The 15,771-nt window shown below is 47.8% G+C and overlaps 1 protein-coding gene across 1 annotated transcript in view; it reads left to right on the top strand.

Moving 5' to 3' along the window:
* Positions 1-15,771, top strand: part of otog (otogelin) — a gene marked incomplete at its 5' end in the record, with an annotated part of 116,077 nt that overhangs the window by 80,974 nt on the left and 19,332 nt on the right. Inside the window, 16 exons of the mRNA XM_080458654.1 lie at positions 395-738; positions 879-1,152; positions 1,244-1,345; positions 1,958-2,622; positions 3,332-3,509; positions 7,695-7,846; positions 8,331-8,420; positions 8,499-8,685; positions 8,872-9,092; positions 10,501-10,639; positions 12,041-12,235; positions 13,301-13,510; positions 13,598-13,702; positions 14,178-14,282; positions 14,470-14,571; positions 15,523-15,621. Coding sequence (XP_080314780.1) covers positions 395-738; positions 879-1,152; positions 1,244-1,345; positions 1,958-2,622; positions 3,332-3,509; positions 7,695-7,846; positions 8,331-8,420; positions 8,499-8,685; positions 8,872-9,092; positions 10,501-10,639; positions 12,041-12,235; positions 13,301-13,510; positions 13,598-13,702; positions 14,178-14,282; positions 14,470-14,571; positions 15,523-15,621 — 3,168 coding nt within the window. The remainder of the gene's footprint in view (positions 1-394; positions 739-878; positions 1,153-1,243; positions 1,346-1,957; positions 2,623-3,331; positions 3,510-7,694; positions 7,847-8,330; positions 8,421-8,498; positions 8,686-8,871; positions 9,093-10,500; positions 10,640-12,040; positions 12,236-13,300; positions 13,511-13,597; positions 13,703-14,177; positions 14,283-14,469; positions 14,572-15,522; positions 15,622-15,771) is intronic.

Genomic DNA, 15,771 nt, shown 5'->3' with positions numbered 1-15,771 from the left:
GTGGTCTGAAAGGGGGCTGCAGGGAACATAGTGTAAACGTACCGTTACCGGTTCTGTTCCCAAACTGGAGCTTTGTTTGACATTAATTCACATCTTAAATAAAGTCAGTATTTTGTAAGGTCTGTTGATAAACTTTGACCACGGTAGAAATAACCAGACCAGCCTGGAGATGTACTTCAAACTCGCACACAAAACTAATTCATTAAAACCACTAACTTTAAACTTTAAACAATATTGTACTTTTAAAATGAGCAATGTAGGACGATCAACTGAATTGTTTGTCCACAAAAGAGAGATTTATTGCCACCAAGATCCAAAGAACACCACCTGCATCCTTTCTTTGTCCTTTGAAGTGTCTTCCTCCTCTAACGGACTCTTTCTGCGCTGCTTTCAGGTATTAAGGCTCCAGTTGTTGTACTTCCTGTGACGCCGATGCTTGCAGCTTCTACTTCAGCCACCACCTCCAGCACCACTGCCTTCTCTGTGCCTTCCAACACCAGCAGTTCCCTCACCGCAACCTCTACGCCTCCACCCATGTCCCCCACTGCTAAAACCCCCCCTGCTCCAGGTCTGAGTGTTCCAACCGGCTCCTCCGCGGTGCCGCCAGCGCCCGCCGAGCCAAGCTGGCCAGCCGCAACCGACTCTACCGCTTTCACACTTTCCAGCACAGCCAGGCCACCGTCGCCTCCGGTAGCGCCCCCTCCTTTGAGACCAGAGGTGGTGGAGCCTCCGCCTACTGTCAGAGTGACAGAAGCTCTGCCCACAATCATGACTGATTCAACAATGCTCAGCTCTATCAGTCCATTTGATGTCACCACCTCGGGAAGGGGCACTGCTCCTTTCGCCATCACGGCTCTGTTCTGGCTCACCTCCACCAGAGTCACAGAGTCTGTCCAGACGCTCCCCACCACCTCTGCTGCAACCCTCCAGCCCACCAGCGCCCCCGTCAGGACAACTGCTGCTCCTCGGGGGCCGACCACTCTCAGGACTCCTTCTCTGGTGCACCCGTCAGAGGAGACCACGAGCCCAACCTCAGTGGTTCCTCCACTTGTAACTGCTCCAGCCCCAGAGACTTCTCCTGCTCCGGCTTCATCTCCAGGCACCACAACAAAGGCAGCCACGCTGGAGGGAGCACCAGCGACAGCAGCACCGGTACCTCCTGGTTCACTGAGCGCAGCCTCCAGCACAGCTCCTCCTCCCCAAACCCCGCCTTCAGATGAACCTGGGACTGTTTCCCTGCCAGCAGTGACTCCCCAGAGACTGACCCAGTCCCTCACTGCAGCTTTGACCACCAGTAAGACCAAACCTCACATGAGTCCAGAAACATCAGCGCCCGGTGCCACAGGTGGGCCTTTGCATCCCTTCTCTACTGATATGACCACTTCCTCAGCGAGAGTCCCTGAGTCTCCAACAACTCTTTCCCATGTTGCCCCAACGTCTGCTGCACCATCTCTCCTGACCTCGGCTGCCACAGACCAACAACCAAGAACCACGACCAAGAAAGTGACCACCACTGAATTCACAGCATCTAGAATACCTGTGGCTGCCACAACAACAGCTGCACCTCCTAAACCAAAGATTACAGATACAACCTCTGTGGTGTCCACCTCCTCCGCCTATAGCGAGAGAACCTCCTGGTCTGCAGCAGTGTCAGAGAGAACCACCACCACAGCACCTCCAGACGCTGGAGACACCTCCACCTTACCCACAGCTCCTCCAGTGACGAAGGAAGAAACCCCCCCAGTTCCTCAAACACAAACTCCAGTCAGACCAACATCATGGAGTTCAGTCCATCTGGTTTCTACTGAGCGTACCTCTGAGCCGTGGCGTCCCCCCCACCGGGAGACCTCGTCCACTGCCGTGTACAGACACACAGTGAAGACCACCCCTAAGGTCACGTCTGAGGCTGTCATGCATGTGGTCACTTCTGAAACTACACTCCTCCCTCATGTTTCAGTCACTTCCACCTCTTCTGCATCATCATCAGCCTCCTCATCCTCCACCACGCAAACTACGACTCCTCCTGAAGTCTCCACTGTGGGACTTGTCCCCACCACCACCACCACCACAGTACAACCAGCTACAGCCCCACTTCAACCTCAGTCCGGGACTCCTGAGACCCGCCTCACTACCACTCATGCAAGAGCGCCCCCTGCTGTCGTCGGCACCACACTCAGGCCTGTGGTTATGCAGCCCGTTACAGAGACGACGCGTCCGGTGACGGGCAGAGTGCAGGCCTCCACCAGGGCCACGACCACGTCACCTTCATCGTGGTCGCTTCCCCGCAGGACAACCTCTGCAGCCGCTCCCCGGCCGCCGCCGGTCTCTGACAGAGTCACCACGCGGCTGGCGTCCACCTCAAGACCTACACACGACGTATCAACCGTGACTGTCACACGCTCATCTCCGCCCCGGACGACACCCAGAGTTCCCGTCACAACAAGGGTGACACCCAGAGCCACGTCAACTGAGAGGTCGTCCGTGAGGCCAGGTACTGCGAGGGTTACCGTGACAACCAGGCCCTCAGCAGCAGTGGCCACGAGATCCACCCCTGCTGGTCCCTCAACAGTTACACTCAGACACAGCACGACCACCATGTCAGGACCGACGTCTGCTACACCTGTAGAGCCAATTACTACAGCCACTACAGTCCAACACCCTGATACAACCACTGCAGGTCCCCACCTGACCACTACATCCACTCCAGCACCACCTGTTTCCACGGCAACAACCCACACTGCATCTACACACATCCCAACCACAACCGCCCAGGACTCCAGCTCATCTGAGATGACTGAAGGAGCCGATGTGTCACCATCTGTGACACCACCAGCATCCCTTCCCTCCACAGTGCTGAGCGCCACCCAGGAGCCTGAAATATACCCTCAGGCTACGTCACTCCCATTGTCCACCTTGGTCTCAACGACAGAGGATCGCATTAGTCTGGGTGCAACAACACCTCCAGCAACAACCAGAGCAGCAGCTGAAGAACCGAGGCTGACTGTGGTACCTTCCAGGCTCTGCACTGTGAGTTCAGCCCCGACTCACATTCTCCTCAGTCCTGCAGTTCTTTATTAATTACATACTACTGTTGCTGTTACTGCTGTATTTTCAGATTTTGTGTTTTTATAAGTATTTTTCTGCTGAATGCTGAACGAAGTTTTCCCACTCAAATAATTTGATAATATAGAATTTATATACGTTTTGAGATTATGCTTTTGGGTCGCAGCGAGAATTGTCTTCTTGCTGGTTTATTGGAGTCACAGCGCTCATTTTGTTTTTGCTGTGTGAATCCTGGATCTTTATGTTTTTCTTCTGCTTCTGCCTCCAGCCTCCGTACGCAGAGATTGTTGATGAATGCACAAAGTACATATGCGTCAACAACCAGCTGATCCTGTTCAACAAATCCCTGAGCTGCCCCTTTGCCGCCGACCCTCCCAACTGCGGCCTGCTCGGCTTCGCCGTCCTGGTCAACGGAGACAAGTGCTGCCCTCAGTGGGACTGTCCATGTGAGGAAACACACATTCTATACTCATGTTCATTTAGAAAGCTGTTTTACCAAGGATTATTAGAAGTTATTTATATGCGTGCGTGTGAGTTATCAGTACAGTGTTACATCCAAACATACAAATCATTTGTATGTTTCTTATAAAATGATTTGTGGCTGTGAATATTGATCATCATGTTATTTTTCAGAAACAACTAAATCAAACAAACAATTGCTGATATAATAATCATTCCACCAAACAGTCGCCCAACTACAACCGACATTCTGATCTTCAGCTTGAATTCATTCCTTAAAGTTCTCATTTTCTCCAGCCGTTCATCTCCTCCTCTTGGTCTGGTTGGTCCAGAAACCTTAAGTACGTCTGACTGTCCTCAGCTATCGACTTTACCTCAACCCCTGGATGACGTCAACAAGGAAAGGAGTTAGGAGGCTTCCTAAAGGAGTTAGTGAAAGGTGTTAGGAGGCTTCCTAAAGGAGTTAGTGAAAGGTGTTAGGAGGCTTCCTAAAGGAGTTAGTGAAAGGTGTTAGGAGGCTTCCTAAAGGAGTTAGTGAAAGGTGTTAGGAGGCTTCCTAAAGGAGTTAAGGAAAGGTGTTAGGAGGCTTCCTAAAGGAGTGAGTGAAAGGTGTTAGGAGGCTTCCTAAAGGAGTTCAGGAAAGGTGTTAGGAAGCTTCCTAAAGGAGTTAGTGAAAGGTGTTAGGAGGCTTCCTAAAGGAGTTAGTGAAAGGTGTTAGGAGGCTTCCTAAAGGAGTGAGTGAAAGGTGTTAGGAGGCTTCCTAAAGGAGTTAGTTAAGGTGTTAGGAGGCTTCCTAAAGGAGTTAAGGAAAGGTGTTAGGAGGCTTCCTAAAGGTGTTAAGGAAAGGTGTTAGGAGGCTTCCTAAAGGAGTTAAGGAAAGGTGTTAGGAGGCTTCCTAAAGGAGTGAAGGAAAGGTGTTTGGAGGCTTCCTAAAGGAGTGAAGGAAAGGTGTTTGGAGGCTTCCTAAAGGAGTTAGTGAAAGGTGTTAGGAGGCTTCCTAAAGGAGTTAAGGAAAGGTGTTAGGACACTTCCTAAAGGTGTTAAGGAAAGGTGTTAGGAGGCTTCCTAAAGGAGTTAAGGAAAGGTGTTAGGAGGCTTCCTAAAGGAGTTAGTGAAAGGTGTTAGGAGGCTTCCTAAAGGAGTTAAGGAAAGGTGTTAGGACACTTCCTAAAGGTGTTAAGGAAAGGTGTTAGGAGGCTTCCTAAAGGAGTTAAGGAAAGGTGTTAGGAGGCTTCCTAAAGGTGTTAAGGAAAGCTGTTAGGAGGCTTCCTAAAGGAGTTAGTGAAAGGTGTTAGGAGGCTTCCTAAAGGAGTTAGTAAAGGAGATCACGGTGGTGAGGCAGTCAGACTTTGACTTAGTGACGTCATAATAAAGCGACGGCGGCTCTAGTTAGTGACGTCTGCCATGGTGGGGAAAGAACTACAAGTTTCTGAAAATGAACTACAAAAAGTTCCTCTGGGTTCTAGATGATTTCAAGTGGTTCTAGGCAGATTATTACTTTGGTAACTTACATGATCTGCTCCTTTTTCAGTCATCCTGAGTTTCCCTGAACGCTCCGATGAGCGGGTTCCTTTAAATGTTGTCGCCGCAAGGAATTGTGGGGGAACATGAGCTGGTCTCCTTTGGTAAAGGAACCATCAGTGGTTCCTAGGCTAAAGGAGGTTCTAAAGGAAGCATCAGTGGTTCCTAGGCTAAAGGAGGTTCTAAAGGAAGCATCAGTGGTTCCTAAGCTAAAGGAGGTTCTAAAGGAAGTATCAGTGGTTCCTGAGCTAAAGGAGGTTCTAAAGGAAGTATCAGTGGTTCCTAAGCTAAAGGAGGTTCTAAAGGAAGCATCAGTGGTTCCTAAGCTAAAGGAGGTTCTAAAGGAAGTATCAGTGGTTCCTGAGCTAAAGGAGGTTCTAAAGGAAGTATCAGTGGTTCCTAAGCTAAAGGAGGTTCTAAAGGAAGCATCAGTGGTTCCCAGGCTAAAGGAGGTTCTGAAGGAAGTATCAGTGGTTCCTGAGCTAAAGGAGGTTCTAAAGGAAGTATCAGTGGTTCCTAGGCTAAAGGAGGTTCTAAAGGAAGTATCAGTGGTTCCCAGGCTAAAGGAGGTTCTAAAGGAAACATCAGTGGTTCCCAGGCTAAAGGAGGTTCTAAAGGAAACATCAGTGTTTCAATTTCAATTTCAATGTATTTATCTATCAGGGACAGTACAATATACATAGAAAATATGATGTGTTGCACATAGAGTATGTAGCTCAACACTAATTTGCAACTCTGGTCCCTGGAAGAACTTTTCAGAGGGTAAAAGAGGAAACAACAGTACATACAACACCAAGATACATTAGACAAGCAGAAATACACAGAATACACAAAGTAAATATCTGATTCACAATTACATGTTATCATAAAACACATTCCCTCCCTCCCTCCCTCCCTCCCTCCTTCACTACAATAAAACACATTCCCTCCCTCCCTCCCTCCCTCCTTCACTACAATAAAACACATTCCCTCCCTCCCTCCCTCCCTCCCTCCTTCACTACAATAAAACACATTCACTCCCTCCCTCCCTCCCTCCCTCCCTGGGTTAGGACACATTCCCTCCCTCTCTCCTTCGTTCCTTCCCTCATTCACTCCTTCACTACAATAAAACACATTCACTCCCTCACTCCCTCACTCCCTCCCTCCCTCCCTCCCTCCTTCACTACAATAAAACACATTCACTCCCTCACTCACTCCCTCCCTCCCTCCCTCCCTCCCTCCCTGGGTTAGGACACATTCCCTCCCTCTCTCCTTCGTTCCTTCCCTCATTCACTCCTTCACTACAATAAAACACATTCCCTCCCTCCCTCCCTCCCTCCCTCCTTCACTACAATAAAACACATTCCCTCCCTCCCTCCCTCCCTCCCTCCTTCACTACAATAAAACACATTCCCTCCCTCCCTCCCTCCCTCCCTCCTTCACTACAATAAAACACATTCCCTCCCTCCCTCCCTCCCTCCCTCCTTCACTACAATAAAACACATTCACTCCCTCCCTCCCTCCCTCCCTCCCTGGGTTAGGACACATTCCCTCCCTCTCTCCTTCGTTCCTTCCCTCATTCACTCCTTCACTACAATAAAACACATTCACTCCCTCACTCCCTCACTCCCTCCCTCCCTCCCTCCCTCCTTCACTACAATAAAACACATTCACTCCCTCACTCACTCCCTCCCTCCCTCCCTCCCTCCCTCCCTGGGTTAGGACACATTCCCTCCCTCTCTCCTTCGTTCCTTCCCTCATTCACTCCTTCACTACAATAAAACACATTCCCGCCCTCCCTCCCTCCCTCCCTCCCTTCCTCCCTCCCTCCCTTCCTCCCTCCCTCCCTCCCTCCCTCCTTCACTACAATAAAACACATTCCCTCCCTCCCTCCCTCCCTCCCTCCCTCCCTCCCTCACTACAATAAAACACATTTTAGTAGTTTCCTCGGCTAAAGGAGGTTCTAAAGGAAGCATCAGTGGTTCCTAGGCTAAACGAGCCTCCTTTCCTTTGCTTATTGAGAATTCAGATGGTCCTTATCATGGCCGCCACACACAGCACTTCTGGGGTGACGGAGGAGTGGATCGATAAGGAGACAGGAGGGACAATTGGGACGTACCTCTTGTATTCAAAGTTTCTAGCTCCTCCTTGATTTTCCTCATTTGAATATTGGATCATAGGAGCTACATTCAGAATCTGCTGTGTCTGTGTGAGCTGGACTGGCTCCACCCACACATGCCCATCTTGGGAAGAGGAGGAAGTACTTCCTTTGGTGGTGCCATGTGCCAGAGCAGAGCTGCCTAATTGTGGGAGGAGTCAAAGGGAGGGCCTACCTTGATTGTGATTGGCTAAACCCCCGATGACACTATATAGGGTTTGATCTCTGATTGGCTGCTTGGAGCAACACACTTTTTAAAACCTGGAACAAGCCAGGGACAGAGAGGACAGACTGTCTTCACTTCTGGGACGTCAGTCCAGGTATGGGGACGAGTAGTACTGCTGGAGAACCTCGAGGAAATCTGAGAAAATGAAAATAACATGATTGAAATTAATAAAAAGAAAGAAAGAAGGTGATTTTAGCGTAATATGAATCTTTAAATAACTTCCTCGGTTTGTCTCTACCCGATCATTAGCAGATTGCTGGAATGAATCCTCTCTACGGTTTGTCGCAGGTCGATGTTCGCTGTTCCCGGACCTGAACGTTATCACATTCGATGGAAACAGCGTCGCAGTTTACAAGGCAGCTTCTTACATCGTGACCCAGCTGCCCAATGAGACCGTCAGTGTTCTGGTTCAGGAGTGTCCTGCTGACTCACAGTCGCCTGTAAGTAAAAATACTCTATCAGATTCCTTTCAACCCTTTTTATGGTTCATTTAATCCTTTCAATAAAGTCAATGTCATTACAGTGTTATGGAGGACTAATATCTATGAATATCGGTCAATCACATGAGATTCTTTTTTGTTTTTTCATGTAAAATTGTCTGAACTCCTACATATGACGTGGGTGATCCATTACAAATTTATGTAAATGAAATATATTTCTTACTTTATTTCTATAACAGATAATCAGATCCCATTGTCACAGTATTCCTCCTTCTGAATATTTTTGACAATCAATTGAACTAAAAAAAAATCAATAAATCAATTCATTAAATTCAGTTTGCGACAGTCAGTGGGTCGGGGTTCAGGTTTGACAATGAAGGTAGAGTTTGTTGATCCAGAAGTGCAGACTGTAGGACAAATAAAGGGTTAAAATACGTCACAGACGTGTGAGATTTTACTTTCATTTTCTTTTTTTCCTTTAAAGTTCCTCTGGAATTTCACCAACCTGTGTCTGGTGGCGCTCAACATCACCCACAAATCCAACCACATCGTCATCGAGCGCCTGCAGAGGAGGGTGAGAGTCCAGCGCACTCAGCTGACTCAGGCTGGAATGCAGTGGATCAAACTGATGAACTCCACCTTTCTCTTTCAGCTCTACATCAACGCCCGCTACGCCAAACCTCGATTCAAAAAGTACGGCTTTGAAATCTACGACACGGGCAACATGTACCTGATCCGCAGCCCGTCCGGCCTCAAGCTGCAGTGGTACCACAGCACGGGCATGATGGTGATCGACACCGACAGCTCCACCAACAAGCTTCGCACCATGGGCCTCTGTGGTGAGAGCAGACGGAGCATGTCTCTGAATCCCCTGAAGCAGTGCAGGGGGCGGAGCAGAGACTTCCTCTGTCCCTGAGGAACACACCCAACCCGGAAGGCCCAGAACAATAGAGGACTAGAACCTTTACTGCACTCATGACTTCTACTTCCTGAATATACATGTAGTTAATCTATCCCTGCCACAGGCTTCTGTGATGGAGACCCAACCAACGACCTGACGATGGCCAATGGCACCGCGCTGGGAGGAGGCCAGGACCCGGCTCTGTTCATCGATAGCTGGCAGCTTCCCAACACCACCAGCTACGTCAGCCACAGCCGCCGTCGGGAGCTCAACTGCTCCACCAGCGACTGCTCCAGCTGCCTGGCCATGCTGCAGGATCACAACTTCACGCCCTGCCACGCCTTCGTACGTCCTCCACCCACTCAACCAACTTGATTGGTTGGTGACTGTCTGGAGACTTCCTGAGGAAAACCTCCTGAGGCTGAATCCCGCTGAAAACTTCTGAAAACTTCTGAAACGTTTAAGAGAATTTCACTAGTTGATTCTTGCCAGAAGAGACAAATGTCACAGTAGAACCCCAGCAGATGTTTAGCAGTTTGTCTAACAGTCAAGTTAGAGAGCAGCTTTTCAAAGATCCTCCGAAGGACAGGAACAGTAGTACCGCTGGTCGTCCTGGGGACAGAGAAAATCACACTTCCTTCTCTATGAGCACGTTTATCACAACATTTACTTTTAGGTAAAAGTTCAACACCTCAGGAGCTGCTTGGAACGACAGTATGGACCAAGCAATGAACACATTCAGCTGGTGTACATCCATCATCCATCCATCATCCATCCATCATCCATCCATCATCCATCCATCATCCATCCATTCATCTATCCATTCATCTATCCATCCATCCATCCATCCATCATCCACCCATCCATCCTCCATCCATCCATCCATTCATCTATCCATCCATCCATCATCCATCCATCCATCCAGCCATCCACCCACCCATTTATCATCCATCCATCCATTCATCATTCATCCATCCATCCATCAATCCATCTATCCATCATCCACCCATCCATTCATCATCCATCCATCCATCCATTCATCATCCACCCATCCATCCATTCATCATCCATCCATCCATCCAGCTATCCATCATCCACCCATCCATTCATCATCCATCCATCCATCCATCCATCCATCCATCCATCCATCCATCCATTCATCATCCATCCATCCATTCATCATCCATCCATCCATCCATTCATCCATCCATCCATCATCCATTCATCACCAGACACCAGAGGCACATCAGTCCTTATAATCAAGCATATTGTTGAATTGGAGGAAGATGAAGATGAAGATGCTCACGTATGAGGAGAGAAGAGATGTCATTTCCCAACAGAAAGGCCCAAAGCCCACCAGAGGGTATTTTCACCCTGTGGCTCTAAATCAGCAGGTTTTTTTTAACATAGTGTAAATTTGAACCTGGTCCTCCCACAACATTTAGCATTCTAATAAACACATACAGTAGATGAAGCATTATAGTGAATGCTGTCTTTCACAATTCCGTCCGAAAGCCAGTGAATGTCTTTACATGGACTGGACGACCTCTAATGGTGACGATAGACGTGTGGAGCGTAAACACAGAAGTTCAGTCTACAGTTTCAAACCCAAAGCAGCCAAGCTAAGAAAATGTCTTGGAGAAACTATAAGATATTACTTGTCTTGTATTATTATTGTATTACTTTGTCTATGTATTCTGCTTTTAAACCATCATCTACCGGTTTATAGAAATGATTGTTTGGTTGTTGGCAGGTCCCACCCAGCACCTTCTGTGAGGTTTGGGTCCGAGATGCAGAGTATGTCAACAACCAGTGTGTGGCGCTGGCTGCTTATGTTGCTTTATGCCACAAATTCAATATCTGCCTTGAGTGGAGGCGTCCTGATTACTGCCGTAAGTCTCCGTTCACCAACACAACATGCCCTCACAGCCGTTTGGTTTTTAGAATTGTTTAGTATTCAGGTCATGTTCGATTACACTGTTTTAGTGACTTAGTTTAGAAAATACATAGAACTCAATACTTCCTGTGGGCTCTCCACCTTCCTGTGGGCTCTCCACCTTCCTGTGGGCTCTTCACCTTCCTGTGAGCTCTCCACCTTCCTGTGGGCTCTCCACCTTCCTGTGGGCTCTCCACCTTCCTGTGGGCTCTCCACCTTCCTGTGGGCTCTCCACCTTCCTGTGAGCTCTCCACCTTCCTGTGGGCTCTCCACCTTCCTGTGAGCTCTCCACCTTCCTGTGGGCTCTCCACCTTCCTGTGAGCTCTCCACCTTCCTGTGGGCTCTCCACCTGCAAGAAGGTTCTTAATGGGTCAATGTGATCTGGGTGACGGTGCTCAGACTGACACCACCATCACCTGGAAACAGATAAGAGGGGGGAGATGGATGGATGGATGGATGGGTGGGTGGATGGATGGATGGATGGATGGATGGATGGATGGATGGATGGGTGGGTGGGTGGGTGGATGGATGGATGGATGGATGGATGGGTGGGTGGATGGGTGGGTGGGTGGGTGGGTGGATGGATGGATGGATGGATGGATGGATGGATGGATGGATGGGTGGGTGGGTGGATGGATGGATGGATGGATGGATGGATGGATGGATTGATAGAACTCAACACACTATCTCGGTGTATTTAGGGTGCTTTAAATCGGGTGATATAAAAAGATTATATTTTAATAATGACACAAGTTACAGTTAGAAAAGTTAGATATGTTCCTCACTGAGATCGTTTAATTGTGTAAAAAGAAGTCGAGTCAACAACGAGACTCCATGGCTCAGATTGGACAGTTTAACCCTGAATGATGATGGAGGAGGACTGAAACGCACCACCTTTAATCTGGACTAGTCTGCTGCTAATCCAGATGTTTGATGATGCCCCCTTCATAGCTTAACATCCAAAAGATAGAGATATTTGAGGCCACGTCAATAGATTTACTGAAGAAATGGGATTTTTTTTAAAAACTGCAACAGACAACCCTCTAATTCTCCACTCAGTCCTTTTGGAACAAACTCTGAGCCGTTGATGCAAGATGGACCTCAAGATGGCGCTACCGGTCAAGAAACTGTGTGACCTGTTACGTAGGAATTTGCTGTGAGACGCTGTGGTTCCATTCATGACACAATGTTGTGTATTTTCCATCCATCCACCGCCCGTTGTGTTCTTTGGGTCAGTCATCGCAGCCTCGACTGAGCCCGGATATCCTCATTAAAATTGGGTTGTTATTGGACGGTCCAGTAACAACCATAATCCAGCCATGTTGGATTATTTGATGGTTTGTGTTTCTTTCCGCAGCCTTCGTGTGTCCCGACACCCTGCGGTACCAGGCCTGCCTCCCGGCCTGCACGTCCCAGTCCTGTCCCAACCACGACTTCCACTCCGACCCGGACCCGGGCCAGTGTTCAGGCCTGACCGAAGGCTGCGTGTGTCCTGAGGGAACCCTCCTCCACCGGCCCTACTCCGCCCTCTGCATCCCACCTGACAAATGTGGTACGACGCCAGCTTACAATTTTTCTGGAGCTTTCTGGCTGTGACTGATGGCATGAGGCTGTTTACTCAACCCTCACACACACACACACACACACACACACACACACACACACACACACACACACACACACACACACACACACACACACACACACACACACACGTACGTGCAGTTGTTGGGTTTTTATCTTTAAAGGTGCCTTGAATCATGAAATGACTGCCGTGTTAGCACTATGGAAATAACATTTTATTGAATTTATATATAAAAATATAGTAACGATTTGTTATATTAAAACTCACACACTTAAAATTTTTAGGTAAACAATATTCAGTAAGTTGCTTGAAAAGTTATATTACAACAGTAACGGTACCAGTAAAATATATATATATATATATATATATATGTGTGTGTGTGTGTGTGTGTGTGTGTGTGTGTGTGTATATAGTAATTAAAAATAAATAAGGCCACGTTTACATTCACGTGTACCAGGGTATTTACAAAACTGTGATATTTCACTGTGTTTTTTACTTTTGCACATAAACCAGCTACGAGTCTCCACTAACGAGGATTCCTGAAAACTCCGGCCACAATGGAGATTTAGAAAAAGTCGTTTTGCATCTAAAAAGGGGAAGCGGATATTTACGGCACAATTACTGATTTTGTGTTTTTTACAGGATTCTGATTGGCTATCATGGCTTCATGCGTCTTGTTACACTGCCCCCTACAGGTCTGGCTGCTCATAGCAGCTCTGAACCAGGTGGATTTGTGGGTTTCGTGTAAATGAATTTTTTTATTTTTTGTGACCTTAGAGGAGGAAATATTAGTTTTTGTAAAAGCCCAGGAACGTGTAACCATGGCCTCAGTGGTACCGGTCAGTCTTGTGTTTGAGACGTAAAGTGATAGTAAGGTGGAGCAGATATCATAAGATTGAGCTTCTCTTCTGCTCCTGTTCAAGGCTGTGTCAGATTGGAAGTGTGGTTGCCGGCAGTGCTTTCAATATTACTTTTGAATGAAATAAAAAAATGAAATGAAATGAAATAAAATAAAATAAAAAATGTTTGCAGCCTGCACTGACAGCTCAGGCGTCCCCCGATCGACCGGCGAGATCTGGAAGGCCTCTAAAGCCGCCTGCTGCATGTACCGCTGCGATAACGACACCATCGTTCCTGTGGAGTACAACTGCTCCAGCAGGGCGGCGCCGGTGTGCATCCGAGGAGGGGAGGTGGTCATCAGCCTGGCGGACGACAGCAGCTGCTGTCCTCGTAAAGTCTGCGGTGAGGCCCGGAGGATTCCTCCACACCATGCATGAGTCAACCATTCTGACCTGAGAGGTGACGGCGTGTTGACCTCTGACCCTGCAGTGTGCAACCAGACCCTGTGTGACCTCATGCCTCCAGACTGCATATACGGGGAAAAGCTGGTGTCGTACTACAGACAGGACTCCTGCTGTCCAGACTACGTTTGTGGTGTGCTTTCATGGTTTCTGTACTCTGATGAAATGTAAATACTACTGGGCCCAGTGTGCGGTGCAGGAATGTGTTATACCTGGGTAACCTGTTATACCTGGGTAACCTGTTATACCTGGGTAACCTGTTATACCTGGGTAACCTGTTTTACCTGGGTAACCTGTTATACCCGGGTAACCTGTTTTACCTGGGTAACCTGTTTTACCTGGGTAACCTGTTATACCTGGGTAACCTGTTATACCTGGGTAACCTGTTTTACCCGGGTAACCTGTTATACCTGGGTAACCTGTTTTACCTGGGTAACCTGTTATACCTGGGTAACCTGTTTTACCTGGGTAACCTGTTTTACCCGGGTAACCTGTTTTACCTGGGTAACCTGTTATACCTGGGTAACCTGTTATACCTGGGTAACCTGTTATACTGCATCAATCAGCGTGCGAGCTCTGACCTTCCTCTTTCTGTCTGGATGCTGCAGAGTGCGACCCTGATCTCTGTGAGTCCGACGTTCCCTCCTGCAGAGACGACCAGACTCTGATCGCCTCCAGAGCCGAGGGCAGCTGCTGCCTGGCCCACATCTGCAGTCAGTCTGAACCCACATCCATGTGTGGCACGTCTGGACGCCACTCACTCATCCACTGGCTGATCTGAACCCGTGTGTGTGTGTGTGTGTGTGTGTGTGTGTGTGTGTGTGTGTGTGTGTGTGTGTGTGTGTGTGTGTGTGTGTGTGTGTGTGTGTGTGTGTGTGTGTGTGTGTGTCTCCCCTGCAGTGTGTAATTCCTGTATGGAGACGCCTCCCGTCTGCCAGGACGGTGAAGTTCTGACTGTCGACGGAAACACGACGGACCGCTGCTGCCCAGCTTACCAGTGTGGTAAACACACACACACACACACACACACACACACACACACACACACACACACACACACACACACACACACACACACACACACACACACACACACACACACACACACACACACACGACAAACCTCCCAGCATTAACGTGTTGATGGTCTCAGACAATATTCTACTTGTGCAGCTCATTAGATTACACATTCTGTATTTCAGAATCAAGTGAATCAAATGAAAAGAAGATTTGACTAAATGAAGAGGGATGAAGGAACACACTTATCAAATGTTTTCTGTGTGGTGTGATATGGAGGGCTTCAGTTAGGATGTGGGTGAGGGACACGTGTCCGTTGAGGCGTCAGCTGATAAGTGGACAGCAAAGCCTCAGATGGAATCAGCTCATTGGATGTTTGTGTTTAATACTGTCTAAGAAAACTAAATCTTTTTACACAACAAGCAGGTTTCCATGACAAAAAGCCTTTGTTTTTTTTATCAAAACACATATTAAAGCTAGATTAGGGTTGGGCTACAGTGTGTATTAGTATTAGTATATTTAAAGGGACAGTGCAATTTCATAAAACACATGATTACACATGGTTTAGAAATCCAGAATGAGCCAGAAGGCTGGTGTTCATGTGTAGTCCCCTGGCCAGGAGGTAAAAAAGACAATACAATTACATTTAAAAGTAAGAAGTAAGAGTAAAAACAAAAAGAAAAGAAAGAGAGAGAGGAAAAAAACACACAATACATGTAAAATATAATACAAAATACATTTTCAAACACTACAATTAAGAAAAAAAACAACATCACAACAGGCTTATCTGTGTGTGTGTGTGTGTGTGTGTGTGTGTGTGTGTGTGTGTGTGTGTGTGTGTGTGTGTGTGTGTGTGTGTGTGTGTGTGTGTGTGTGTGTGTGTGTGTGTGTGTGTGTGTGTGTGTGTGTGTGTGTGTGTGTGTGTGTGTTGTACAGTGTGTGAGCCTTACAGGTGTCCTCAGCTCAGTTGTCCCATGGGGATGTCGGTGGCGTCCGTTTCCAGTCCCAGCAGCTGCTGTCCGAACCAAACATGTGGTACGACTGGTCTCTGCTTGTTCTACCACAATGTGATATTAAGATCAAAGCACCACATAGAAAAATGACATCTCATCTTAAACTAGAGCTGCACTCGGTAGAGCGCCCATTAAACTAGAGCTCGACTCGGTAGAGTGCCCATTAAACTAG

This window comes from Lipophrys pholis (genome assembly GCF_963383615.2).
Source record: "Lipophrys pholis genome assembly, chromosome: 2".
NCBI classification, from domain to species: domain Eukaryota; kingdom Metazoa; phylum Chordata; class Actinopteri; order Blenniiformes; family Blenniidae; genus Lipophrys; species Lipophrys pholis.
This window is presented reverse-complemented; position numbering and strand designations above follow the sequence as displayed.